This window comes from Amphiprion ocellaris, chromosome 9, assembly GCF_022539595.1.
Source record: "Amphiprion ocellaris isolate individual 3 ecotype Okinawa chromosome 9, ASM2253959v1, whole genome shotgun sequence".
NCBI lineage: Eukaryota > Metazoa > Chordata > Actinopteri > Pomacentridae > Amphiprion > Amphiprion ocellaris.
Genome location: NC_072774.1, coordinates 3,882,383 through 3,910,297, shown reverse-complemented (window position 1 = coordinate 3,910,297; position 27,915 = coordinate 3,882,383). Strand labels below are relative to the sequence as shown.

At 37.6% G+C, this 27,915-nt stretch overlaps 1 protein-coding gene across 4 annotated transcripts; it reads left to right on the top strand.

The window, feature by feature from the left end:
* Nucleotides 1-6,879: 6,879 nt before the first annotated feature.
* Nucleotides 6,880-27,657, top strand: ca14 (carbonic anhydrase XIV). Of its 4 annotated transcripts, none has more exons than XM_023261727.3 (13): nt 6,880-7,182; nt 7,387-7,410; nt 12,914-13,093; nt 13,573-13,718; nt 14,850-14,945; nt 15,037-15,103; nt 16,071-16,228; nt 17,565-17,691; nt 20,920-20,943; nt 21,055-21,139; nt 21,291-21,332; nt 24,825-24,878; nt 27,118-27,657. In XM_023261727.3, exons 1-13 carry the CDS (start codon nt 7,113-7,115, stop codon nt 27,221-27,223), a joined length of 1,179 nt encoding a protein of 392 aa, XP_023117495.2. In that variant the 5' UTR covers nt 6,880-7,112; the 3' UTR covers nt 27,224-27,657. The 4 variants fall into 4 exon arrangements, with proteins under 4 accessions (XP_023117495.2, XP_035800097.2, XP_023117496.2 ...); XM_035944204.2 differs by having other exon boundaries at nt 6,884-7,182; nt 21,291-21,324; XM_023261728.3 differs by lacking the exon at nt 21,291-21,332 and having other exon boundaries at nt 6,884-7,182.
* The last annotated feature ends 258 nt before the right edge of the window (nt 27,658-27,915 follow it).

The following is a 27,915-nucleotide window of genomic DNA, read 5'->3' as shown; positions in this document are numbered from 1 at the left end:
GATGTCAGCTGAAGGTGGCAGCAGTGGATCCCTTAGCAACTTCCAGCAAAGTTCCAAGTTGGGATGAGGCATCCAGCTCAGAGAATAACTCTGAAGGCTCTTCAGGAGCATCATTGAATCAAGTAAGTAGGAGAAAAACTTGCGTCCTGAAAAACAAAAGCGGAGTTGTTGATCAGCCTGCTGCTCCAGTGGGTCAAGTTGTAAGTAGGAGAAAAACTTACATCTTAGAAAGCAAAAGTGGAACTGATGATTCACCTACTGCGCCAGTGGATCAAGATCTAAGCAGGGGAAGAACAACTTACATCTTAGAAAGCAAAAGTGGAACTGATGATCCACCTACTGCTCCAGTGGATCAAGATCTATGCAGGAGAACAACTTACATCTTAGAAAGCAGTGGTGGAACTGATGAAACTACTACTCCATGGGTTGAAGTTATAGAGAACAACAGAAAATCCATCTCGAAACGCAAAGGTGGAACAAAAGATCAAACTACTGCTGTCACTCAAAAACAAGACACAGTAACCAAGTTGACGGCACTGTTGGATCTAGTTGTGGGAAGGAATAGAACATCCAAAAGCAAAAGTGGAATTAAAAATCAACTAACTGCAGTCTTTCATCAACAAGAAAAAACAACCAAGTTGACGCCTCCTCTGGAGAACCCATCTGTACATGATGGAATCAAAAAGGACAAACAAATTACAGCAGGAAGCCCCAACATCCGTGAAGACAGACCACCTCAAGAAGTGGCTGTCACAAATATAACACCAGCAAAAAATGTCACGGATAAAACAGACCAAATCGCGGAAGAAGAGCCCTCAGATATCGTGGAAGTACGATCGAAAAAGAAACACTTCAGGAGGATTCGAAAATTCTGCTCGAAGCAGTTTAGGCACTTCTTCTCTTGCTGTCGAGGAGTTGATGATGACTGAAAATGGATTTTGGGCGGGTTCATTTAGTCAATATTTAGGAAAATCACTGATCTTTTTATTAAGTTTATTTTTTTATATATATATATTTTTAACGTAAATTTGCATAATGAATTTTTAATAAATGAATAAATTCAACTGAAAATAATTTTTACAGTTTACTCACATTTTGTTCTGTATAAATTCTATTCTATTCTATGTTTTTTTTTCTACATGTCCCATTTAAAAGTTTTCCAAAAGAAAACATTTGTACCAAAATTCTGCAAAATAAATGAAAATAAATCTGAGCATTCTGGTGACTGACTTGGCTGTGAACAAGCAACCGTCAACTGACAAAAATTCAGAGTTTTTAAATACACAGAACAGAGGCAACAAATGTGTAAATAAATCAGAAATGTAAGTAGTAAAATGTGCTTACTGTTTGTCCAAATTAAATTCACATTAATCCAAGAGTCACTGATGCATGTTTCCTGGTTTGCAGGATATTTGGGCTGGTTGCTGCAGCAGGACAGACACTCTTACTCCAGCCCAGATAGGAGTTGAGCATTTACAACCTTTCTTAGACTTTTTACGGGTTTCCAGGCAATAATTCTTTCCCTACATGCAGAAGCACTTTTCATTTCCAAAACGCTCTGCTATGGCAGCTTTGGCTCTGTGATGTTCCTGCTGCTGATAACTGTCTCCAGGCTGCCCCCTTGTGTGTTGTTCAAGAAAGTGCAAAAATAATATTTTCCTCCACTCCGTGCTTAAAAGCTCTCATAAAAGATGTATTTTGAAGAGCGTCCATTGAATGTAGGAATATTTCTCTATGGAGGGACAGAAGACAGAAGTAGAGCAATGTCGTTGTTTTATTTTTGGAATCATGGTTTCATTCTGATTGTCAGTTTTGTGGCTGCAGTTGGACGACAACATCTCAAGAAGTATTACGAATAAAAATCTGAAATTTTCACTGTTATTTCTCATCATGTCATTGGCTCTAAATCTGCAATATTGAAAAAATGCTGATTGATTTTGTGAACCATACGTAGTGGCGTGACACAATAAGCAAAAGAAAACATACAGAATATTTTTAACAGGAAATACTTGATCACAAAAGAGATTTTGTTACTTATTTTCATTGATTTTCATAGCTGATAAAGCGGGTTGGACAAGTTGTACCACAAAACAATGAACAGTAACGAAACAAACTGAAAACACTAAATATGACATTCATTAATTCATTAATTCATTCATTCAGGGTGCCATCCACCAATTTAGAGTCCTTAGACACCAGAGATCATTCTGATGTTCAAGCAAAGCCCAAAATGTAAATATGAACAAATTGTAGAGGACTGATGTCATAAAATTCCACTTTTGCAAGTTAAAAAAAACAAGAAAGTTGTAATAACATCATCTCTTACAGTTTTTTGTTGTGTGGAAGTGCATTCTAGCATGGATTGCAATTACAGTTTTGACTTGTTAAATTAATTTGCATTTTATTGCGCCATATTCAACAATTTCATATCAATAAAATTCTTCTTAAGATAAGATAATATTTTAATATTGTTGAATCATCAATGCCTAGTCATTTGTGGACTATGTTTTTAAAAAAAGGGATAATATTTGTTGACACCAAGACCTGCTGTTGCAATTTTGTAACATTTTCACAAAATCCTGAAAAATCCCAAAAATCCAAAAAATGAAAAAGTGAAATTATTTTCTTGAAATATGTGTGTTTTTGTTTGGATGTGAATAATTGTATTCAAAAGTTGAATTAATGGGTGGTTCTCAGATCATCATCGTTGTAATAAAGCCTTATTGTTCGCACAGCTGCCATGTTGAATATTTAATTATAACTTACAAACAACACAAAAATTCATCTGGCATATTCCAAACATGGATTCTGCTTAAACAAATCCTTCAGGAACAGTCACTGGAACATTGCTGAAGAGAAATGGCTCAAACTTTTAATGTAAGCCCTTGTCTGGGAAATGGAACCAGTCTGTAAGCTCACATTTGTGTCACTGGTACCTGTAAAGTTTTGGCATTTTATCCTAAAAAACATGACAATATTTAATTATCTACTTCATATACACTTCTGGTAATTTATTCTACACCAAAGAACCATATTTAATCTTTAACCTTGTAAAAACCCACTGTTGCAAAAATGCATCAGTTTTATTTTTTTAAATTAACAGTGTATATGTGGTAACCCTCATGTCGTCCTGCGGGTCAAAATTGAGCTTGAGTTTTAAAGTTTGAAAATGTGGAGAAAAAAAATGTTTTCACACTGAAACTTCTGATGTCCACATTTTCAACATTTTTGGGAAATCTTTGAACATTTTTGGGTGGAAAAGAAATGTTAAAAATGTTTCTGAAGAACATTCACAAAAAATGTTTTTATGTGAATGTTCTTAAAGAATATATTAGAAGTTTACTGATATATATGGAATCACTTTAGATATTTTTAGTATTTTTTGGAAGATTTTTACTAATTTTTAAAAAATATTTACAAGAATTTTCTTGCCAAATTTGGGGGATTGTTTTTAAAATAAACCTTTTAAGGGAAACTTTTCAGGAATTATTGGAATTTTCTTCCTGAAGTTTTTGCAAATTTTCATAGATTTGGGGAATTTTTTTGCTGATGTTTGGATTTTTTTCAGACAAGGAGACAATATTTTTTGGCGCCCGTAAATGGTGACAACAGTAGGGTTAAATAATTCCACTTGCTGTAACTTGGTTTTCCATACTGTCGTTGACTCAGTAGCGCCCTCTCTGGTGATGCAGTGTGCAGCTGGTAGTCTGCATGAGGTGGCCAGGGGGGCAGCACGGGCTCAGAAATGCTTTCTTTCTTGTTGTCCTTTCGTTTATTTTATGAGTACATGTACACTCTGATCTATCCGGATGCTGACTGGAGTGTGCTGACATACATCTAATGTTTTTATTCGTTTAAATATGTAATTAGGGAGTTTGAGACACTGTGAGCAGCAGAAGAGGAAAAGAGTGGAAAAATGTCAACAAAATGGATGTTGACATTCTTCTACTGCTGCTCTGCCTAATATTCTTCATTTTTTTCAATTATCAAAATGTTTAAAATCTGCTATTAAGTGAAAAATAAACATATTTCAAACATGAAATCTTTCTTGTGTGGACAAAAATATAATACAAACAATAATACAAATGATTATTCTGAACCAAAATGACAAAAATGGCAGAAAAACACATTGATTCTTATTCGGATCATTTTTGACCCACTTATAGAAGAGTGTAGGGTCCGATTACTTGTACATCTGAGGGTTAAACATAAACAATAATTTGCTTTTACTGACCTGTGGAGACGTCCATCACTGAGACCAAGCAGCGTGATTATTGGAGTCATTGTTGAACTGTGCAGTTATATAATAGTACTATTAATGGACTAGAGGGCAGTGATACATTTTCTCTGTGGATTATACAGTATACTACAGAAATGAGTCACTTACATGTCAAATAATTGTAACCTGTATCACCTGACAGGTGAACAGAAAAGAATTTGTTCTGATGTCAAATTAAAAACTGACAGTTTAGGTTTACTATAATATAAATAGAGACTGCACAGTAGATACTCAATGCAACAAAAGTCAGTCCAGTTCTCATTACTGAGATTTGAATCTTGTTTTTTTGATTACTTTGTACGTCCACCTATTTCTGATGACAGACAGCAGATACCAGATTTGTGCAGAGACGTTCTGTCATTTTTCAGAGATCATTTTCTTCATCTGTTCTTTGCTAGAGGGTTTGTGTTGCTGCTCTATTTAAATTATGCCAAAGATGTTCTGTTGGATTAAATTCAAGGCCACATAGCTGTCCACGCCCGAGTTGTTTCACTTTGTTCTTCCACTACCATTCAAAAGTTTGGGGTCTCTTAGAAAAGCAGTTTTTTTTCAATGGCGATAACATTAAATGAATGATAAATCCAGTGTAGACATTGTTAATGAGGTAAATGACTATTCTAGCTGGAAACAGCTGATTTTTAATGGAATATCTCCATAGGGGTACAGAGGAACATTTCCAGCAACCATCACTCCTGTGTTCTAATGCTACATTGTGTTAGCTAATGGTGTTGAAAGGCTAATTGATGGTTAGAAAACAAAAGCGTGAGTTTTTATGGAAAACATGAAATTGTCTGGGTGACGGCAAACTTTTTGAATGGTAGTGTTTGTGGAAACTCTCTTGTAGATATAGCTCTTTGGATGGTTCTCCTGCTGGAATATTCCTCTTCTTCCAGCTTCTTGTCTGCCAGTATTTTGGTTTATCCTCAGACATTCATCTGTAAATCTCGTCTGCCCATGTCATCACACTTCCACCTCCGTGCTTCACTGTCAGGACTATGCATCCACTGTGGTAGTCCTGGTCAGGTTCACACCAAACATGCTGGACTCCATCTGAGCCCAACTCACTTATCTGCATCTGACCAAAGAATGATCTCCAACATTCATCAGGCTTCTTTTCATGTTCTTTAGCAAACTTTCATCTGGAAGTTTTGTTCTGAAGAGCAACCATTTTTTCTCTTGTCCTCTGTCCATAGAGGTTGATTTTCTGAAGTGTCCTTCACACTGTTTGAGCTTCACTGAAACTCTGATTTCTATTGATAACTCCTGTACCAAGTCTGTAGCAGATAATGTGTTTTTCACAGCTAGATTGTGAAAGTAGTTCACTGTCTGTGGAGTCATTTTAGGAGGATGACCACTTCAACCCTGATTAGTGGTGCTATGGCTCCTTCCATACCTCCTGATTACTGCTGACACTGAGTTTTCATTTTCATCTGACCAAAGAATGTTCTCAACATTCATCAGGATTCTTTCAGGATGCTCTTTCATTGTGCAGTTTTGTGCCAAAAAGCTTTTAAGGCTGTTTTCTTGTCCTCCGTTCATGGAGGTTGAGCTTCACAGAAACTCTGATTTCCATTGATAACCCTTTTGCCAAATCTGAAGCAGCTGTTATCTGTTCATAGAGTTAGATTGTGAAAGTAGTTCACTGTGTGTGGAGTCATTTCAGGAGGACAACCACTGCAGCCATGATTAGTGCTACTACGGCTCCTTTTAAGGAGGTATCCTGGTTACTGCTGATATTGTGTTTCACAGATTTTTTCTGATCTTCCTGGATCATTTTCCATCTTCAGTTTCTCTGTCAGTTATTTTCCATGTGAAGCCATGATGCAGACATGCAGATAGACACAAAAGCAGAACCAAAACCCAAAGTCCAGAACTGCAGCTCTGATTGGTGGTACTATGGATCCTTCTGTACCTCCTGATTACTGTTGCAGCTGTGTTTTAGTTGATCTTCCTGGATCCTTTTCCAACTTTGTCAAGTGTCACAATCCGATTTTTCAGTTCTTCTGTTCAGTTCTTTTCTATGTGGAGGCATGATGTAGACATAGATAGACAGTCCATAAACTGAGAAACTTCTGCCATTCACAGCTCATTTTAGAACCATGTTCATGCAGTTAGTCTGATTGGAAATCACAGGTGGAAAGACGGTTCACTTTGGTTGCTTTGAGTTTCTACTGTGTGGCCTGAATTTTTAATGTAGTCCTTTTAAAGTCTTTGTATTTGACTGTTTAGAAGAATAACATTAAATCTGATATTCTGGCACATAGTTATGTCGTACACTATACACTGAGCAGTGAGCATAATCAACCTGAAACTGAATTACAGGATGAATCTCATGATCAAATTTAATCTATTATCTAATTGCATGGTTTTAGATTGTAAAGTGAAACAGGTTAGTTGTTCAGCTGCAGTTTCTGTCGCGTCCAGCACTCATTACATTCAATTCACACACATTTATTGCATTTCTGCATGTTGTGGCCCCTCTTTGCTTCTCTTTCACCCCCCCACTGCCTCCATGCCTTTCATTCTCAGCTCTGCTCTGCTGCATCACTCCACGTTTTTCCACAACTGAAGCTGAATTAACTCTCGCTGGCTGCAGACTCCATCTCTATGATTTTTCTCCTTCCAATCTCTTTTTCCTTTGTGTTTTAATACTCTGAGTCCGTGTGCTGAGACCTGTTCCTAGTGGATTCAGCAGCTCTGCGACGTCAACAGAGTCGTGGCAGGTGGGATCGTTCTCCCCCCTTCCTCTCTCTCCCTCTCTCTCCCCCTTTCACTTGTTCCTCATCTCTGCTGGCTTTTCATTCATTCCTGTGTTTGGGCACAGAGGGTGAACATGGACTCTGTGGGTCTTTTTATCCTTCTCATACTTATGTTTTTCCAGTTTACAGCCGCTCCCGCTGCTGGTAAGGTCCTAATTTACATCATAAAAGGCGTCATGTGGGATTTTCTTTGCTTCGTTTGGGTGTTTCAGCATCGATGGGCTGTAGCAGTGGGGTGATTGTGATTTGCAGACTTAACAATCAGATTTAAACAGGAAACAGAATTGTGCTGGGTTGCTTATTTACGACTAAAATGGAAGTTTTTTTTTCTCTTTTATTCTGTTGCAGAGGAAATCACCTGGACCTACACTGGTAAGTTCATGTTTACTACTTGTGAGAGCTCATGCAGAAGCAACTCAAGGTCAAGTAGGGAGCGATAAAAGGATAAAAATATCATACATAGATAGTCTGGATATGTATGTGCAGTGTTTAACATCAAACTTATAATCTATATTGCAAAAAAGTGGAAAAAAACTGTAATATTCTGGCAGCTGGGGCACCAAAACCGACTGTAAAACAATTTCAAGTAGCCATCTTATTAAAAATATACTAATTTCCGATCATCAAAATACAGTTTCTAGCCTTAATTTCACATCATGAGCACTTTTCTGGCTTTTATGTTTAATGAAGCATATTTATATGTGTGAAAACAATGAAACTACCCATAAATATGATGGAGTAGTGTTAGAATTTACATTATCTGGCTGAAAAGTGCCATTAGCTGGGGTTTATTATATAATTTGATGTTAAAAAAATGTCAAAATACTGTCGTAAAAGTAAAAATTTGCTTTCAAATTGCAAGTGTCTGCTGTTAATTGTAGATTATGCGACTTCACATAAAAATGTTGAAAATCTGACAGATCTTTAATGTAAAAAAATTAATATTATTGGGTTTATCACAGTTTTTAAACAAACAGCTATGATTGTAATTACAGAAACTAACAATAATAAACTGTTAATGTTTGATCATGTCGGTATAATATGAGTTTTTATACATAATTTTGCATAAAAATCTTGAATATTTAATATTTCTTTTAATGTTATTTTACAGCAGACTTGTAAACAGGCTCACAGGCTGTTTTTGTATTTCAAAAATGCATGAAAATTCTGCAAAATATACATTATTTTTTGACAGTGTACGGTCAAACTATTGAGATAACAGATGAGATGAAAATAAGCGTTACTGATCCTTTGCTGATGAAATTAAGCAGATGAGGCACGAAAGAAGCAAAACAAGAATTAGAAAAAGTGTAAAAATAAAGCTAAAATAAAGGTATTACAAAGACAATGGCACTTTATAATCAAGAAACAAACAGAAAGTGAATGCACACATGTGACAACTGGAGCTTCTGATACCAAAAACAAGTCAGGAGTCACTTCACCTTGACCTCACCGCAAACCCGAACCTCCAGCAACGTTAAATCTTCCGTAACTGGATTCAGATTTGTGTCTTTTCCCCGTCGTCCCCCCTGTGTTTTCCCCCTGCTTCCCTCTCGGCCTGTATTAGTTACAGTTCAACAAGCTGGCATGAGCGCAGCAGTCACACAGAGATGATGAAGGGGTTGGAGGGCGATGGGGAGGAAAAAAAGGCAAGAAATAAAGCCTTAGAGGGAGGCTGGTTGGTGTTGGAGGTGGAGGGGGGGATGCAGGTGCACAGAGAGAGGGAGATGGGACGGGAAGAAGCTAAAGCATACCAAATCGCGCGCTGTATTGTTGCGGCGCACAATAACCTATGTGTTTATTGTGTTGTTGACGCACACTGGCCGGCTATGTCGTGGACAATGACATTGTGGGAATGAATGGGGCGCACACATTACTACGGTCTGCATGTATTCAGGAGGGCAACACTGATGTACAGTATATACAGCAAAGTTTGGAAGCTGTGCCTGGAGCCAACTGGTCTCTATACATACAGGACCGTGGAAAAGTAATTGCCCCCCTATAGAAAGCTTCCTTTTTTTGCACAATTTTATTCTGAAGTTTGGAATGACCCAGGCAGTTTCATGTTTTCCATGAAAACTCACACTTTTATTCATGTACTAACATAACTGCACAAGTGTTTTCTAATCACCAATTAGCCTTTCAACACCATTAGCTAACACAATGTAGCATTAGAACACAGGAGTGATGGCTCTAACATCAAGAGAATCTGAAAAACAATGTCCGAAATGATAACAAAATACTCAAAGTGACTTAAAATTGATTGTCCAAAATGACTTGAAACTTGTTCAGAATCGCCAAAAATAGTCCAACATTACTCAAAATGGTCAAAATGCCAATAATAAAAACATATTACGCCCTTGAAATGGAAGAAAACATTGCAAAATGTTCAATCCAGGCTGGTATTGTGTCTTAAAAATGTCTAGACTGGATTTATGATTTATTTAATGTTATCTAGGCTGCTCGGTCGTTGATGATTTCCAACGGATGCATTTAAAAAATTTGTGATCCACAGCGGTCGATTCGTAGTAGGATCGCAATCAAATGGCAGAAATCACGGTAACATAGAATGTGTCCTTTTAATATAGATGTACCCACAAACAAAATGACCTTGCACTGAGCACAGACGTGTGTTCTGCATGTGTACATTATGTACAGATACTGAATCACGTGACCTAAATATGTAGCAGGCAGCAGGAGTTGATGGGACTCAGAAACACCCCCACAATTTAATCAGTTGTTCCTTGGATCATTTCTGATGGATAAGTCCTGATAAGTCCACAGTGGTGGATTTGTAGTAGGATCACTTGTTCATTTGTTGTCATGGTTACAGTGACGCTGTGCCGCTCTCTGGCAATGATACAGAAATCTTTAATAAATCCATGGATCCAGACTATAAGCTTGTGTCATTTCTGACCTTCCCTGAAAATTTGATGCAAATCTGTTTGTTTGTTTTTGACTAATGTTGCTAACAGACAGACAGACGGACAAACCAATGCCGATCGTCACATAACTGTAACTATGCAGAAATAGAATATTTCAATTGAAGGGGTGCGCATACTTTATCACGGCACTGTATATGTATCATAACAGTCCACTGTGGAGGAACATGAGGTGAATTTAGATGCATTTATTGAGGTTTTTTGTCGAGATTTTCACTGGGTAGCGTCCCTGAATGAGGCAGGATGTGTGATGCTGCGTTGCATGATGTGTCCATAGCCGAGCTGCTAGCTGAAGTGGAAAGCCGGGTGGGCTGTGCACAACGTTCTGTCACACGGAAGAGCAGAATCACATGGTTTCAGAGATGCTGCTTTCCACAAGTGAGCAGAAAACATATCAGTCTTTTCTTTATCAGGGAATCTCCATGTGTGTCTTTGAAATGAGTACAACCCTGTGCAATATCGCTTCAATGCAAAACGAGTTCAGTTCGTTTTTGCTGGTTTTCTTTGCTATTAACAGACAAAGGTCTGTTTATTTGCACATTACGGCAGATTGATGAAGGTAACATCAGCTGTAGATGGACATAAACTGGGAGATGCAGATTTAAAATTTGGTTTTTGGCATCATTTTTCTTCTACTTTCTCCACATTTCATGTCCATCTCTACTGTTCTTCATAAAATAACAGCAAAATTTCCTCCCAAAGGGTTAAACTTATTTTGAGTTTTCTTGTAAAATTCAAGTAAAAACAACATCATTTCAAGATTGTTTGACTTAACAAGATATTTAAGATGCATTGTCTTAAAACAAGTCCCTCCATCTGCTGAAATGTCTCTTATTAAGTGAATTTATCTTAAATCAAGTGGGATGAGACATTTAGACTAAAAATAAGACAAATAGACGGTAAGATTTAGAGTTTTTGCAGTGCAGAAGTTGAGTCGTGGGGCTTCGCTGAGGGCAGATTAGCGAGTGGAGGTGGTGGTAGGGGGCGTTTCGCTGCTTACATCACTAACGTTCAGGCCTCTGCAGAGGGAGAAAGTGACCATTAATTGGCAAACCGAGCCCTCACTGCTCTTTGTGTTCACGCTGTTGATTCTGATAAGCTGTGAAGCGCCACGAAAAACAAAACACAAGCTGGAAATGTGCGACCGAATCCTCGCGTTTCGGTGCGAGGGCGTTTTCTAAAGCATTCCTCTCTTTGCTATTGAAATTCAGCTTCTTTGACTCTGCATGTCACTCTCCTCTTCTTTTTTTCCAGCTTTCTTTTATCATGCAATCTGGCAGAGCAGAGTCTCTATTCAGTCACTTTCCTCCCACATAATCACTTTCACTTCTTTCTCGGTGCACATTTTAATTAGATTCCACATTTTGTTTCACAGGAATAAAGGATTTCTTCAATTTCTGTTTCTAAGAATAAAAAAAATAGAGTTTATTGAAATATTTAAGTAAGACAACAGCACTACAGTCACCCAACTGAATCTGTATTTTAATTCATATGAAACAGGGGTGACAAACATGTGGTCAGTGGGCCAAAAGCGGCCCTGCAGAGGGTCCAATCCGGCTTGTTTCAATCATAAAGTAAAATATTAGATTGCTTGTTGTTCTTTTGTCATTTTGTGTCTCATTTTTGTAATATTTTGTCTTGTTTTTGTAGTTTTTTGTCTTTTTTGTCTGATATTTGTCTCATGTTTTTGTTGTTTTGTTGCTCATTTTTGTCGTTTTGTATTTCCTTTTTCTGTCGCTTGCGTTTTTTGTCTTACTTTTGTCATTTTGTGTTTTGCTTTATTCATTATTTTTGTGTGTTGTTTTTTTCATGACAGAAACAGTCGTCCTCAGCATGAAGGATGCCAAATTTGTGTAGAGATGTTCTGACATTCTTTAGAGGCTATTTGTTCCAATTGCTCTTTGCTGGAGGGGTTGTGCTAAAATACTCTGATGTTTTTTGTTTCTTCTGCTGATGTTTATGAAAGTAGTTCGCTGTCTGTGGAGTCATTTTGGAGGACAACCACTGCAGCCATGATTAGTGCTACTATGACTCCTTCTATACCTCCTGATTACTGCTGACACTGCGGTTCACTCATTTTTGTTGGTTTTCCTGGATTCGTGTCCATCTCTGTGAAGCCTCACAATCAGATATTTCAGTTATTTCCCATGTGGAGTCATGATGCAGACATGCAGATAGACACAAGAGTAGAACCAAAACCCAAAGGCCAGGACTGCAGCTCTGATTGGTGGTACTATGGATCCTTCTGTACCTCCTGATTACTGTTGCAGCTGTGTTTTAGTTGATCTTCCTGGATCCTTTTCCAACTTTGTGAAGTCTTACAGTCAGATTCTGCTCCTTCTATACTTCCTGATTACTGTTGCTTTGACTGTATTTTCGTAGATCCTCCTAGATCATTTTCCATCTTTGTCTTGCAGTCAGATTTTTCCTCTGTTCAGTTCTTTTCCACGTTGAGCCATGATGCAGACGTGCAGATAGAAGCAGTCCATAGGTCCAAAACTGAGAAAGTTCTCATTTTAGAACCAAGTTTATGCAGTTAGGCTGATTGGAAATCACAGGTTCATTTCAGATGGTTCACTTTTGTTGCATTGTGTTTCTACTTTGGAGCTTGAATTTTCAATACTGTCTTTCTAAAGTCTTTGTTTTTGATTGTTAATCAGAGAAAACAGTGTATTGTTTGATTCAGAAATAATGCAGAGATGTTACAGTTATGAATCATTCAACATATGAGTGGCATTCCACAGGGTTGTACTCACTTTTGTTGTATACTGCAGGGTTCACTTCACAGCCACGTAGCTGTGAACCTACACAGAGCACAGGGGAGTGATTGTCCTTCATAATTAGCGGCGGATCGTCAGAAGCTTCTCCCTGAATGACTGGGAGTCAGCGGGCTGTGTGATTGGGTGACGTCGCTTGTTTCTTTCTCCGTCCAGGGTTGGTCGGTCAGTCCGAGTGGTCGGCGTATTTCCCCGAGTGCGGCGGTACGTCCCAGTCCCCGGTCGACGTGGCAACCACCCAGACCAAATATGATCCCGGGCTGACGGCGGTGACCCCGCTGGGCTACAGTCAGCACGGCAACAAGCCCTTCACGCTGTACAACAACGGACACACAGGTAACTATGGCAGCTGGCTGATTTCCTGCCATAACCCTCAGCCTCACGGTCCCTCTGTTTGTCCTGCACTCAGAGGTAACCCAGAGACCAAGACAGGCAGTGTTTACAGCTCAGACCACTCACAAATAGTATGTTTTACTCCTATCATGCACTTATAAAGACCTAGTTACTATATAGGAGTACACTAAAGATCAAAAGTTTAGGGTCTCTTAGAAATGTCCTTATTTTTGAAAGAAGAGCATTTTTTTTCAATGAAGATAACATTAGATGAATGATAAATCCAGTGTAGACATTGTTAATGTGGTAAATGTCAAACCTATAAAGCCCCATTACTACTTTAAGAAATGAGTAAAAATGTCAAGAATTTTCTATAAAATTCTGAGAAGAAATTCAGTTTGTCATCGTCATTTGTCTTCTTGGTGTTACTTAAAGATTTGCGATCATAAGTCTGCTGTTCGTTTCATTTTTCTGTCCGTCAGTGGTCATCGAGCTGCCGGAGTGGATGGGTCTGGGGGGGCTGCCGTGGCTCTTTACGGCCGTACAGATGCACCTCCACTGGGGCAGCGGCGGCCCGAGTCACGGGGGCAGCGAACACACCGTCAACGGACTGAGTGCAGACGCAGAGGTAAAAACACCCAGCTGGGGATAGTAGAACCCATACGAGGGGTAAAAAGGGTAGTAGTAGTAGTAGTAGTGCCCGCAAACAAAATGACCTTGCTCTGAACACAGGCGTGTGTTATGCATGTGCACATACTCTGTTCAGACATCTACTGATCTACTGTCAGCTTTTCATAACTTGAACTATAAACTGTAGGTCCGACTTATTTAACATTTATTGAATGTTAACTCTGCTCTAAACTAACTGACGCCAAAGGAGTTGTTGGTATTTCTGCATTTTGTTCAAAAAGTGAAATGTAAACTTTCCAAACAGCAGTTTATGAATCACAGCTCAACAACCAACACGTGGATCGTCTAAAAACAGCCGCTAACTTGTCCGTGTTGTGCTGGGTCACCAGTTGATGTATTTTTATTGCAGCTGGTCTGCAAAATCACCAAAACTGTGCAAAATCCCCATGAAAAGGAAACAAAAAAACACCAAAAACAATGAGAAAAGACCCCAAAACGGCCAATATCACCATAAAAAAGGCATTTTCATGACTTAATATGGTTGTATTTTCTGAAATCCTATAAATATCTGCTGCTGTGCTGCTCTCATCCTGTTCTGATCCTTTCAGTAGGAAGTAGAAAAGGACACAAAATCACCCAAAACAAACTACTTTGCAAAAAAAAAATTTGCAAAATCCCCACAATTACATCCAAATCTGTGAGTCCGATTGTCAAATAACACCACCGCAAAATTACTACAAGTCATCAGTGACGTCCTCCAATGTTGTGGGAACGTTCTCTGCTAGTTGAGAGCATAGCATTTTTCAAAATAAAAGCCTCCCGCCTCCAACAGAGCAGTAAAAGGGGTGTGAAAGGATTTAAGCAGAAACTGAAAATCTTGCAGAGCTGAAACAGAAGCTAGATGAAGGTGAGGATGAATGAAACTGAAACAGAGAAACGTTGACATGCATGAGTGGCCTTCTTACATAATGATAAAGAGAATGAGGCGAATGAAGAAGAAGCACTTCATTCTCTGACTCGGAGTGTTTGCACGCAGTCTTTCCTCTGTTTACCTCCCTCCCTTTCTTTTTTCCTTTTAACCCTTAGCTGTGTGAATGTAGAAACTAAACCTTCCTCTTCCTCCCTGCAGCTCCATGTGGTTCACTACAACTCTGAACTCTACCCCAACCTGTCGGCCGCCATGACGCAGAGAGACGGTTTGGCCGTTTTAGGGATTCTCATTGTGGTAACGAAACTACTTGGCACAAGAAAAGCAAAGAACAAATGTGTTTCGAAGAGTGTGAGCAACATTTAGGCCTGAGTTTTGGTTTCCTTAGACAGGTGAGGAGACAAACCAGGCGTTCAACAGCATCCTCAACTACCTGAGTCGCATCAGACACGCAGGTAAGTCGATTTAGAAACCCCAAATTATACATAGCAGTACCCAAATGTTGATTTATGGTCAATTTTTATGGTTTCTTCTGGCTGGAAATGATGGGAACAAGTGACAAAAGACAGTAAAACATTGTGTTTGAGGTGTTAATGATTAAATTTAACCATTTTTAATACTATATGTCCAAAATAGAAAATCTTATGAAAACACAGCTTTTACACTATTCCAAATGCTAGTCTAGTCAGTTAACACTAAAAAAAACCCAACAAATTGTTCCTCCCCATGCCAAATGTAGATTTATAATGAATTTTTATTTGATTAACTGTTTTATTCTGGCTGGAATTGACATAAACAAGCAACAAAACACAGTAAGTCTTTGTGTTCGAGATGATTTTTATGGATTTATTGTACATTTTTACTAAAAATACCATGTAGAAAAACATTCATACTCCTTCAAATTGCCCTCAATTCTGAAGAAAATGCAGCTTCAAGTGGTTCTAGATCATTCTAGTCAGTTAATAATCACAAATAAGGCCCAAAACTATTCCTTCCCATTCCAAATTTTGATTTATAGTGAATTTTTATATGATCAGCATGTTTCTTTTGGCTGGAAATTACATAAGCAAATGACAAAAGACAGTAAAAATTCAATAAATATCAAATTTTTGGGCCAAATAACAGCAATTATCTGTAAAATAATTATAGATTTAAGATGAATTTTAACTATTTCTATGTCCATTGGGATTTTGTTCCCTTTTTGTGTCAAAATTCATCATTAAAATCATCTTACATAATGTCTTACTGCTTTTTCTACCTTGTTTATATCATTTCCACCCACAAAAATCCACTGTAAATCAACATTTGGGAGAAAATCTAGCTCTGAAGCTAACCATATGTTGCTTTGGACGTTTATTCTGCAGCTTTTCTTCCTTTTCTGTGCCGCTACAACCTCTCAGATCCTCTTGTCCTCCCTATCAGACCAGAAAGTCTTCATCCCGGCCTTTGACGTCCAGTCGCTGCTTCCTAAAGATCTGGGACGCTACTACCGATACAACGGATCGCTGACGACGCCGCCCTGCTACCAGAGCGTCATCTGGACTCTGTTCCATGAAAGGGTTCAAATCTCAAAGGCACAGGTCTGGTTCAAACACCGACACACAACCAGTATCCCTCAACTGAAGTTCATCAACACTCTGAAACCCAAAACCTGCCGGCAGCTTGGAAAGGCGTCTAGTTGTTATGATTTTCACCTTTAAGACAGTCCTTAAATTCATCTTTTTTTGTGATATCCGTCAGGAAAATTAACCAAATTTGAGCTTAAAATCATGGCATTTTATCAAAATCACTTTAATCTACGGGTCTCATTTAGAAAGTCACCAAAATAAAGTATCTGATGTTAAAAAAAAAAAAAAAAAGACTAAACACTAAAACTTCTGATTCTCCATAAGAGTTTTCAGCTTGAACTGCAGGCAATGTCAAAAATAAACACCAAAAAGACACAATTTATCGGCCAGAATCTGTAAAAACAGAAAGAATGATCAGATTTACAACTTTTTCACGATCCCAGAGCTAATCATGTGTGACATCTGTTGGGGAAATGAACCAAATCAGAGCTTTAAATTGTGATATTTCATTAAAATAACTTCATTCTACATGTCTCCTTGGGGGAAAAAAATACAAAAATCACCTAACTGCATTAATTAGAGTGCTTCTACAAAGAGACTGAGAGGAAAATCAAACCTACTGGTTCAATAAAATAAATGCAGCATGGCTCAGAAATGGTATACAGCTGTAAAAATTAAAAATGTACATACGTAAAATGACTTCAAATTTGTCCAAAATGTCATAAAATGTCCCAAAAATAATAGAAGAAAGTGTCCAAAATGACCCAAAAACCTGATCAGAATGACATAAACTTATCTGAAATGATCATGAGAGGAATCTAAAATATTCTGGATCAATAAAATAAATGCAGCATGGCTGAATGAAAAACAGTGAACCGAGGAGGAAGTTGCTGGAGATACATTCAGCATGGTGAAACATCTTTCTACTGATGATGAGCAGAAGAGAGAGGAAAAGTCTGGAGAGGATGGGAAAATGGAAATATTGATGTTCAAAATTAGTCCAAAGTGACTTAAACTTGTCTAAGTTACTGAGAAAATTGTCCTTTTTTGGCTCAAAATGGGCCAAAATGATTGGAGAAAAAAAGTGTCCAAAATGCCCCAAATCCTGTTCAAAATGACATAAACTTATCTGAAATGATCATGAGAGGAATATAAGAAACTCTGGATCAATACAAATGTACATATAAAAAGTGACTTCAAATTTGTCCAAAATGCCATAAAGCATCTCCTTAAATGTGCAAGAACTGAAATTGTCTGTAATATTTGAGTCGATCAGCAGGACAGGAACTTGCTTTTCGTTTTAATTTGAAGTTACTCACTCTATATGCTCCTCTTTTCTCCGCTGCAGCTGCTGAAGCTGGAGACGATTCTTTACTCGAGTAAAGCAGAAGAGGCCGACAGGATGCTGCTGCAGGACAACTACCGAACAACACAACCGCTGAACCACAGAGTCGTCTTCACCTCCTTCTCTGCAGGTCAGACAGAATCAGTCTGCGTTAGAAAATACTTTGAAACGGTGACATGAAAGATAAACACATTAGGAGTTGATTATTTTCCTTTATGAACCATAATTACTCTTACTTTGCTTTGGGGGCTGCACAGTGGCTTGGCGAAGTTCTAAAATTTAACACAGACCACCAATGATCAAAACCTCAGAACTCAAAAAGCAATCCGAGCAAAGCTGTGGGACCCTGCAAGGCTCCATGGTCCAAGAAGAAGTCCCTGCATGACCTCCCTTTCAAAGAATTTACTGTCTGTTTTTTGTCATTTTGTGTCTCATTGGTCATATTTGATGTTTCACTTGTGCTGATTGTTTGCTGTGCTGTATGGTTGTATCATATCTGCCTCATTTTTATCACTTTTTTGTCATTTTTTTTGTCATTTTATGTCTTGTTTTTGTCATTTTGTGTCTAATTTGTGTCATTTTCTATCTCATTTGTGTTCATTTGTGTCTCCTTTTTGTTGTTTAGACTCTGGTTTGTATCATTTTTGCTTCTTTTTGTCATTTTCTTTGTCACTTTATGTCTCGTTTTAGTAGTTTTGTGGTTGTTTTTGTTGATTTGTGGCCGTACACACCTCAAAAACTGCTCAGAAACTGCTTGAGGAACATGACCAAGAGCCAGAGTTTCTCCATAGACTCCAGCCCCCCTAATGAGGATTAAGCAGTATGTAGATAATGGATGGATGGATGAAGACTTTGCTTTGTACGTGCACAATAGCTATAGCCAAATAACCAGATTATGTGGTGCATGCACACTAATGCTAAACATGCACGCTGCTGCCCTTGTAGTGCATTTGCCGCACACAAATTTTGGGCTGAAAAAATCTTTGCAAGCACATTTACTGCACCTGCACCAGAAAAACAAACAGGGCTTGAAACACGTTTTTCTGGGGAGATTCTCCGTCATGTACACTACTGTTCAAAAGTTTGGGGTCATCCAGACAATTCCATGTTTTCCATGAAAACTCCCACTTTTATCCATGTGCTAACATAACTGCACCAAGGGTTTTCTAATCATCAATGAGCCTTTCAACACCATTAGCTAACACAATGTAGCATTAGAACACAGGAGTGATGGTTGCTGGAAATGTTCCTCTGTACCTCTATGGAGATATTCCATTAAAAATCAGCTGTTTCCAGCTACAATAGTCATTTACCACATTAACAATGTCTACACTGGATTTATCATTCATTTAATGTTATCTTCATTGAAAAAAATTGCTTCTCTTTCAAAAATAAGGACATTTCTAAGTGACCCTAAACTTTTGAACGGTTGTGAATACAAATTAAAGTTGCTCTATATTAATTAAAGTTGCTCTATATTAGCTAAAGTTGCTCAAAAATGAGTTAGTTGCTCAAAAATCAGTTAAAGTTGCCCTATATTAGCTAAAGTTGCTCTGCATTAAAGTTGCTCAAAAATGAGTTAAAGTTGCTCCATATTAGTTACAGTTGCTCAAAAATGAGTTAAAGTTGCTCTATATTAGTTACAGTTGCTCAAAAATGAGTTAAAGTTGCTCTATATTAGTTACAGTTGCTCAAAAATGAGTTAAAGTTGCTCCATATTAGTTACAGTTGCTCAAAAATGAGTTAAAGTTGCTCTATATTAGTTACAGTTGCTCAAAAATGAGTTAAAGTTGCTCTATATTAGTTAAAGTTGCTCAAAAATGAGTTAAAGTTGCCCTATGTTAGTTAAAGTTGACCTTGTATGTGATCAAACACAGCTGTAAATTCTCCAGATACCTTGTGCTCGACACATCCCCAAGACTTTATGCACTTTACCCAAAACAGGTGCATCCAACCACAACTGACCTCCTCTAAGAACCTTTTAAATTAACAGAAAACGTACAGCAGGAACTATTTTTAGTATATTTTTGGAGGTGATCCTTTTAGATGGAACAAATGTGGAGCAGCTAAAGGTCAGAGCCCATCAACACGTCGACACCGGTGGAATTTAACGCCAACTTGCTGCTCATAATGCGAACCACCACAACAAGCCAGCGTGAGGCCGAGCAGACCCGAAGCTCGCAATTAGCGCTGAGCGCAAAGTGGAATGTGGGGAGATTTTAACTCTGAGGATAAAGAGTCTTAGGGAGAGAGAACGAAGGAGGGAAACACTGGGAGAGCAGAGAGAGCTGTGTTTGTTTGTGAGCTGATTAGAGAAAAAGGATTTGCAAAAATCCAAACACTGACTCCATTGTTGTCACAAGAGTCCAACTGAGAAAAGGGGAGAGGAAGAAAGAGACAGAGGGAAGTGAAAGAGGGAGACAGAGTGGTGGCCAAAGACAAAGGAGAAAGAATCTGTGTAAAGTGCTCATTGTAGGGAGTGACTGAACTGGAAGGTCTGTGATATCAGCAGCTTCAAACCGATTCAAAGAGCTGAGCAGCAGATTGTCCTGAGATAAAAGAACCCATCGTTCTCTGTGAGCAGAAAAACATCAATATCATACAGTTTTTATTAATGTTTATTCTGTATTCTACAGTTTCCAGTTTTTATAATTATTTATTCTGCAAAAAAACATCAATATTGTCTATTATTTATAATTATTTATTCTGTATTCTGCAGTTTCCTTTTTTTCTAATTATTTATTCTATATTCTGTTCAACAATCATCAATATCGTCCAGTTTTTATAAATATTTATTCTGTATTTTGCAGAAAAATCATCTACATTGTCCAGTTTTTATGATTTATTTATTCTACATTCTGCAGAAAATCAACACTATTGTCTAGTTTTTATAACTGTTCATTCTGGGTTTCTGTAGTTTTCCATTTTTTCTAATTATTTCTTCTGTATTCTGCAAAAAAAATCATCAGTATCGTCCAGTTTTTAAAAATAATTTATTCTGTATTTTTCAGAAAAATCATCACTATTGTCTAGTTTTTATGATTATCTTTTCTGTATTTTGCAGTTTCCATTTTTTATAAGTATTTATTCTATCTTCTGCAAAAAAATCATCAATATCGTCCAGTTTTTAAAAAATAATTTATTCTGTATATTTTAGAAAAATCATCACTATCATCTAGTTTTTATAATTATTTATTATGTATTCTACAGTTCCCATTTTTTTCTAATTATTTCTTCTGTATTCTGCAAAAAAAAAATCATCAATGTCATCCACTTTTTATAATTATTTGTTGTATATTCTGCAGAAAAACCCTCAATATCGTCCAGTTTTTCTAATCATTTATCCTGTATTTTGCAGAATCGTGGAAGGAGTTCTCTTCTGGTGAGTCTACAAGTTGTTTTCATGCATGTTTTTAGCCGCTATAAGTGGTAGTAATGCACTTTCTTTAAATAACTGAGTATTTTTGAAGGTTTTTGTGTGTTTTTCCTGCAGGTGAAGTCACAGCCATAGTGATTGGAGTGATGTGTGGCTGTGTAGGTCTGGCAGTCGTCATTCGCTTCATCGTGAAGACGATACGGTAAGAAGTTTCAGTCGCTTTTCTGCTTCTATTCTCACAGAGACAACATGCTGGTCGCCAGTCTGCTGCTGTTCTGGTTTAACTGGAGGATCTGTGGAGTCACCGTGGAAGAATCCAGCCTCTCCTCACTGTGTCTCGTTTCTCTCGGCAGATTTTTTAAACTCCTCCACCGTGAAACAGTCGCGGTAAACAGGTGGCTTCCCTCATCTCAGTACTGACCAGGACATTCAGCCTGCACTGACTTTTACTCTGGAGCTTCACAGTTATACCTCGGCGCAGATCTCAAATCAGTTTCTTGATCAAAAGAAACCATTACCATTAATCTGCACGTTCATTAAATTAGAGCCAAACTGACTTTGAGGATTCTATTGGCTGATGAAAAGTCTGGAGAGGCTGAAAACATGGAAATGTCCAGGATTGAACATTGTTTAAAATGAAAAAAACACTTCAAAAAGAATTGAAAAATTTACCCAAAATGTCTCAATTTGTGCAAAATGACTCACACTTGCCCAAACATATTGAAACCTTTTCAAAAATGACCAAAAACTGGAAACATTCCTATTCAAAATGACTGACAAGTTGCCCAAAATGACACAAACTTGGATAAAAATAAAAAAAATGTCCAGAATTACCTAATTTACCAAAATAGGACATAAACTTGCCCAAAAATAACTGAAAAAATTCCCAAAATGATGTAAAACCAATTCAAAGTCACAAAAACATATCTAAAAATGACATTGAGAGGAAAATCAAAGCTACTGGATCAATAGAATAAATGCAGGATGACTCAGAAACAGTGAACAGAGGAGGAAGTTGTTGGAGATACACTATATTACCAAAAGTATTCGCTCACCTGCCTTGACTGGCATATGAACATAAGTGACATCCCATTCCTAATCCATAGGGTTCAATATGACGTCGCTCCATCCTTTGCAGCTAGAACAGCTTCAACTCTTCTGGGAAGGCTGTCCACAAGGTTTAGGAGTGTGTTTATGGGAATTTTTGACCATTCTTCCAGAAGCACATTTGTGAGGTCACACACTGATGTTGGACCAGAAGGCCTGGCTCTCAGTCTCCACTCTAATTCATCCCAAAGGTGTTCTATGGGGTTGAGGTCAGGACTCTGTGCAGGCCAGTCAAGTTCATCCACACCAGACTCTGTCATCCATGTCTTTATGGACCTTGCTTTGTGCACTGGTGCACAGTCATGTTGGAAGAGGTTGAAGGTCTGTAGTGATGGGCTCTGCAGAAAGTTGGCCACCTCTTGGCACTATGCTCCTCAGCATCCATCAGTTTACGTGTCCTACCACTTGGTGGCAGAGTTGCTGTCATTCCCACACACTTCCACTTTCTTATAATACAGCTGACAGTTGACTGTGGAATATTTAGGAGCCAGGAAATGTCACGACTGGATTTGTTGCACAGGTGGCATCCTATCACAGTTCCATGCTGGAATTCACTGAGCTCCTGAGAGCGACACATTCTTTCACAAATGTTTGTAAAAGCAGTCTGCAGCCTAGGTGCTGGATTTTATACACCTGTGGCCATGGAAGTGATAGGAACACCTGATTCTGATTATTTGGATGGGTGAGCAAATACTTTTGGCAATATAGTGTACATTCAGCATGGTGAAACATCTTTCTACTGATGATGAGCAGAGTAGAGAGGGAAAGTCTATAGAGGCTGTAAAAACAGAAATAGTTAAATATCTGCAGTATATGGAGACAAAATTACAGAAATGAGACATGAAACGACACTAACAAGACACAAAATGACAGAACGGAGACAAAAAATGAGACAAAACAACCACAAAGAGGCAATAAACAAAACAAGAAAGACAGAAAACAACCTGAAGGGGACTCAGTAGAGGATGTGCAAATGGAGATATGAAAATATATGTAGTATGTGGAGCCTTGTTTTTGTCCACTGTTGGAAAAAACTGTGAACATTTGTAAAAAAAAAAAAAAAAAAAGTTGGACATGTAAATAATGAAAGTTTAATTTTCTCTTTTTTATGATTTCTGAGCCCATACTGAGGAAAAACATGACAGGAACGAAAAAAAGACCATTTTTTTTGGTCTTAACTCATTATAGTAAATGGAAAGAGACAAAAATTCATATTTTTGTTAAAAAAAAAAAAAAAAAAAACAGCTTACAAAATGGCAATGAAATTGAATCAGCACCTTTCTACATCTGTTTAAATGAAATCTAAATGTTGAAATGTTTGTAACATGTACAAGCAGCAAACAGTTTTTATTTTTTGCTGTTAAATATTATTTATACTTCAGATATCACTGCTACTGTTGCTGGTATCAGCCTCAGACCTCCAGTGCCGGTTGGGCTCCTACAGAAATGTTTAATCCTCTTGTTATGTTTCACCATAAAAGGCTCAAAGCAGCCAAAGATCAGCGCCGAGGATAATCTGACCCCAGTAACATGTTGTTTCCCAATTATCGCTTTGTAATCACCTTAATGATTAATGGAGCATGTGGAGGGTTTCTTCCGCCAGCAACAGATTTACCTGCTTTGATTATTGCTTCCCGTTTCTGCTCGTAATTACCAGCCCCAACATTAACACCAGCTGCTAGATATTGTGCTGGGACGTGGAACCAGCCTGGCTGTTTTTTTCCAGAACTTCCAACAGATACTCGAGAGCTTTGTCGTGTTCCTCGAAACATTTCTGAGCAAGAGTTGGGTTTCTGCTGCAGGAAGTTGATGCAGACAGGAAGTGGCGTTTCAGCTTCGACTGAACTCGAAAGTGCAACGAAACAAATAGAAGTTCCTGCCTTGAAGGAGGTTCCACATGGGCAGTTCTTGCAGTCAAAACATGCAAAAAGGTTAAAAAATGCCCTGCAAGTTCTTGCAGCGGACAACAACCCAATATCTGCAGTGCTTCAGGGAGTATTAAGCTAGAAGCCATGAAAGGCTTTACGTGGTTTGTAGGAATGTTAAAACATCAAAATGAGATCTAAAAGACTGCAGGACCAAAGTTTTAGCAGCAGAACATCATCCAGAACATCAAACTACCTCGGATGACTAGCCTTCGACCCATCCTGCTGCCATCTTTTCCACCAAAACAATGATGGAGAAGAAGATTATCAGACTAGGACTTCTTCTTTCAGTGCTCCATGGTGCAGTTTTGATGCTCATAGTAGGAGCTGTTGGTGCTCAAAGTTAGCATGAAAGTTCAACAGTGGATCTTCTCTTTGCTCCCAATGTGCACTTTTGGATCAACATTTGTTGTTTTAAGGACGCTCCAAACCAGATTTCCAGTCTTTAAAATCCTCATGTTGCTCATTTTCCTGCTTCCAAGTTATTAAGATGATGTTTTTCACGTCTCCTTCAGTGGTTTTAACGTTGTGGCTGATGCATGTTTGCAGTTCAACCCCCCTGATCTCACAGTTTTGAGTGTGATTTGCTATTTAAATGCTTTGTTGTAACCTTCTCTCACTCTTTGCTCAATCTCCAAATGATTTAAAAGTGAAATTGTGATCATTTCAGTCTGTAATTAACCATTTGCTTTCTTAATAATCAATCATGAGCACGCTCTTATTTTGAAATCTCACCTCCACCTAAGCAACATGAGGCTGGAATGAGATTTTTTTTTTTTTTTTTTTTTTAATATTTGCGCTCTGAAATGTGTTGATTTTCTGTGTGTCCTGGTTGTGATTGTTCCTTCTGATCAGCTCTACCTCTAGCTGGGACGTCCTGCCCAGTAACCGAGCAGCTCCGATGCCAAGGTTCACACCGTGACCTCCGACCTGTCCCCCGTTAGATCCCTCTAACCTGCAGCTGACTTTAACACCTCGCCGCTTACACAAATTCCACAGTACTGTACGTTAGATTAGCTATGGAATTCCCACAGTGTTTCAGGAATTCTTTAACATCAGAATAATCCTTTAATCCCAGGTGTAATGTTCACTGGATGTGAGGTTTTTCTGCTCCATTGCTGCGCTTCTAACGATGTTAATTTAATCGTGAGGGTTTAAAAATGCTCACTTCTCTCAAAAATTTACTTAGAATTCGACTTTATTCAACAAAATGAGTTAACTTTGTCTAGATATTGGAAAATATTGACATTTTTCTGACAAAAATTGAGGAATTTTCATTAGAAACTGGAATTTTAAACTATTTTGAAATAATTAGACATTTGAAACTGATTTAGTAAAGGAGTGCAAGTGCTTAGAATCTAAAAAATAGTTTAAAAACAGCAGAGAAAAGACGTTTGGAACCTTTCTGATGCTGGCAAAGACGTGGAGAACAGCTGTTAGCTTTGGACGACATTCAGACGTGGCTTTAAATTTAGTTCTGCTGATTTAAAAGATCAGACTAATTAGTTTCCTCGTGTGTTGCTGGAACACCTGTTTGTTTTTCCATCAATATAATCCTTTCCGTGGCCAAAATATTTCCAAATAACGGATTATTTTCGCAGCCAGATCTGCCTTTTCAGTTGAAAAACTTTACGTAAAGTAAATAAAAATGGAGTAAATGATGTTTTGTCAGGCAGTTATGAGAAGTTCTAGTCATGTTTTTACAATAAAATATGCTTTTATTAATCCCACAGTGGGGAAACTGTGCAACTATTTAAGAAATATCCGTAGAAAAATACAAAAAATATAAAAATACTGCACAGAAAATGTTCTCATGAGTAGAAATACTAATAGGAATGTATTAATATTGTATAGACTTCTTTTAATTCCTTTAAATGTTAAAACATTCTATCCTTTTGCTTAATTTTTGAAATGTTAAATATCCTAAATATGTTTTTTTTTAAAGCCTTAGATAAACACGTTTTCTAAAAATAGAAATTTTAGGTGATTCTAGCTGATGTTTTGGGAACATTTCCTGCTTCTTTTGCAGATTATTTATGGAAAATAAGAACCGTGTGAGTTTTATTTTGCATGGAGCAGCAAAATCAGTTGTAGTCTGACGCGTTTAAGTGTTAAAATTTGATATTTTGCAGCCCGACTGCTTTAATAAAAGACGTCATACCTTCAGTTATCGGTGTTATTGCTCAGAAATGCACATAAAAGTCTAAATACTGCTCAAGAAGTATTAATATTGCACAGATTTTTTTCCAAAGGAGGTTCTAAAAATGCAGAATGTTGCATTAATTTATAGATTTGTAGTTTTATAACAGCAAAAACCCTCGTAACCTGACGCATTTGAGAGTTAAAATTAGATATTTTTAAGCATTTCTGCATTTAAAAATATGTTTTTTATGAGTGTAATGTGTAAATCCAGTGGACATCCTTGTAAACTGTCCTCCCCGTTAGTTTATTTTAACCTAACTGCACTAATTTATACTACAAATTTAGTGTTACCACTAATTTTTAGAGGTTAAAACTCACTAAATCATATCTTTGTGGACTTTTCATCGTGTTTTGAGCCTTAAACTCATCCTGAGGTGTATTTTTGACCAAACAGTGACCTCTTCTGGACGATATAACAAACTACAACATAATGACATTTCATTAATTTGGTGTTCGCACACATTTTTAAAGAATAAAGCACACTAAGTTGTATTTTGATCATGTTTTGGAGCCTTAAAATGATCCTGAAGTGTATTTTTTAACAAACAGCGACCTCTTCTGGATGATATAACAAACTACAACACACCGACACAATTAATTTGGTGTTAGTACTAATTTTTAGAGGTTAAAACACAATAAATTGTATTTTGATCATATTTTGGAACATTAAACTCATCCTAAGGTGTATTTTTTAACAAACAGCGACCTCTTCTGGATGATATAATAAACTACAACATACTGACAATTAATTTGGCATTAGCATTATTTTTTAAAGTTTAAAACACACTTTGGAGCCTTAAACTCATCCTGAAGTGTGTTTTTTACCAAACAGTGACATCTTCTGGACAATGTAACAAACTATAACACACTGACAAAGATTTTTTGGCAGTTCTGCAGCAAAGTGGAAGCCTCAGTTTGGATAACTTGTACTTTTTTGGTGTTTCAGGACAAAGGAGCCGGAGAAAGGACAAGAGAAGAAACAAGACATGGCTCTGAACTCGACCTCAGAGCCGGAAAAGAAAGAAGAACCGTCGCCTCAGACTGAACCTTAACTCTCTGCTGATCCACAAAAAACAAATCTGTCAGAAAAAGCAACAAGAGAAACCACAATTTCTACAGTTCCTTGGTGTAAATACGTCATTTTGCTGGTGAACCTGACTGTAAATACTCTGTAAATACATATTTTATTGTTTATCTGAAGCACAAGCACTCTGCACTACATAACTCGTTTACTGGTGGATTAATAATCACTGATTTTTTTCCCGTTAAGACGGAAACAAACTAGAGAACCTGGCATTAAAGCAAGTGTCTGATTTGTACATACGGATGCTGTCCAGACGTTCAAACTCATCAGGATGAGTTTTATTTATGTACATTATTGTGGTTATTGTGTTGAAAAGAGGATTTGAGCTGCTACATATCATGTGGGTCGACTGATCGTTTTGTTCTTGTATCTAACTCGTCACATTAAAACACTTGAATGTCACATTTGTCTGTTTTTTGGGTTTATTTTCTGGATATTTGGATCCTATTAAGAGTAGAAATCAACACCTAAACCTGCAAGTTTTCCCTAAAAGATGTTTGGTTGCAGCTTCTGCATCTGCAGGACAGAATTAAGTGATTAGTTTCATGTTTGTAACTCTGAGAAACCTTCTTATAAACACATTAAAAGTTGATAGAAGCACAAAGAATTAAAGAACGGCCTCCTGCACAGTCAGTAAAACTGGGGTTTTAATTCTAGTAA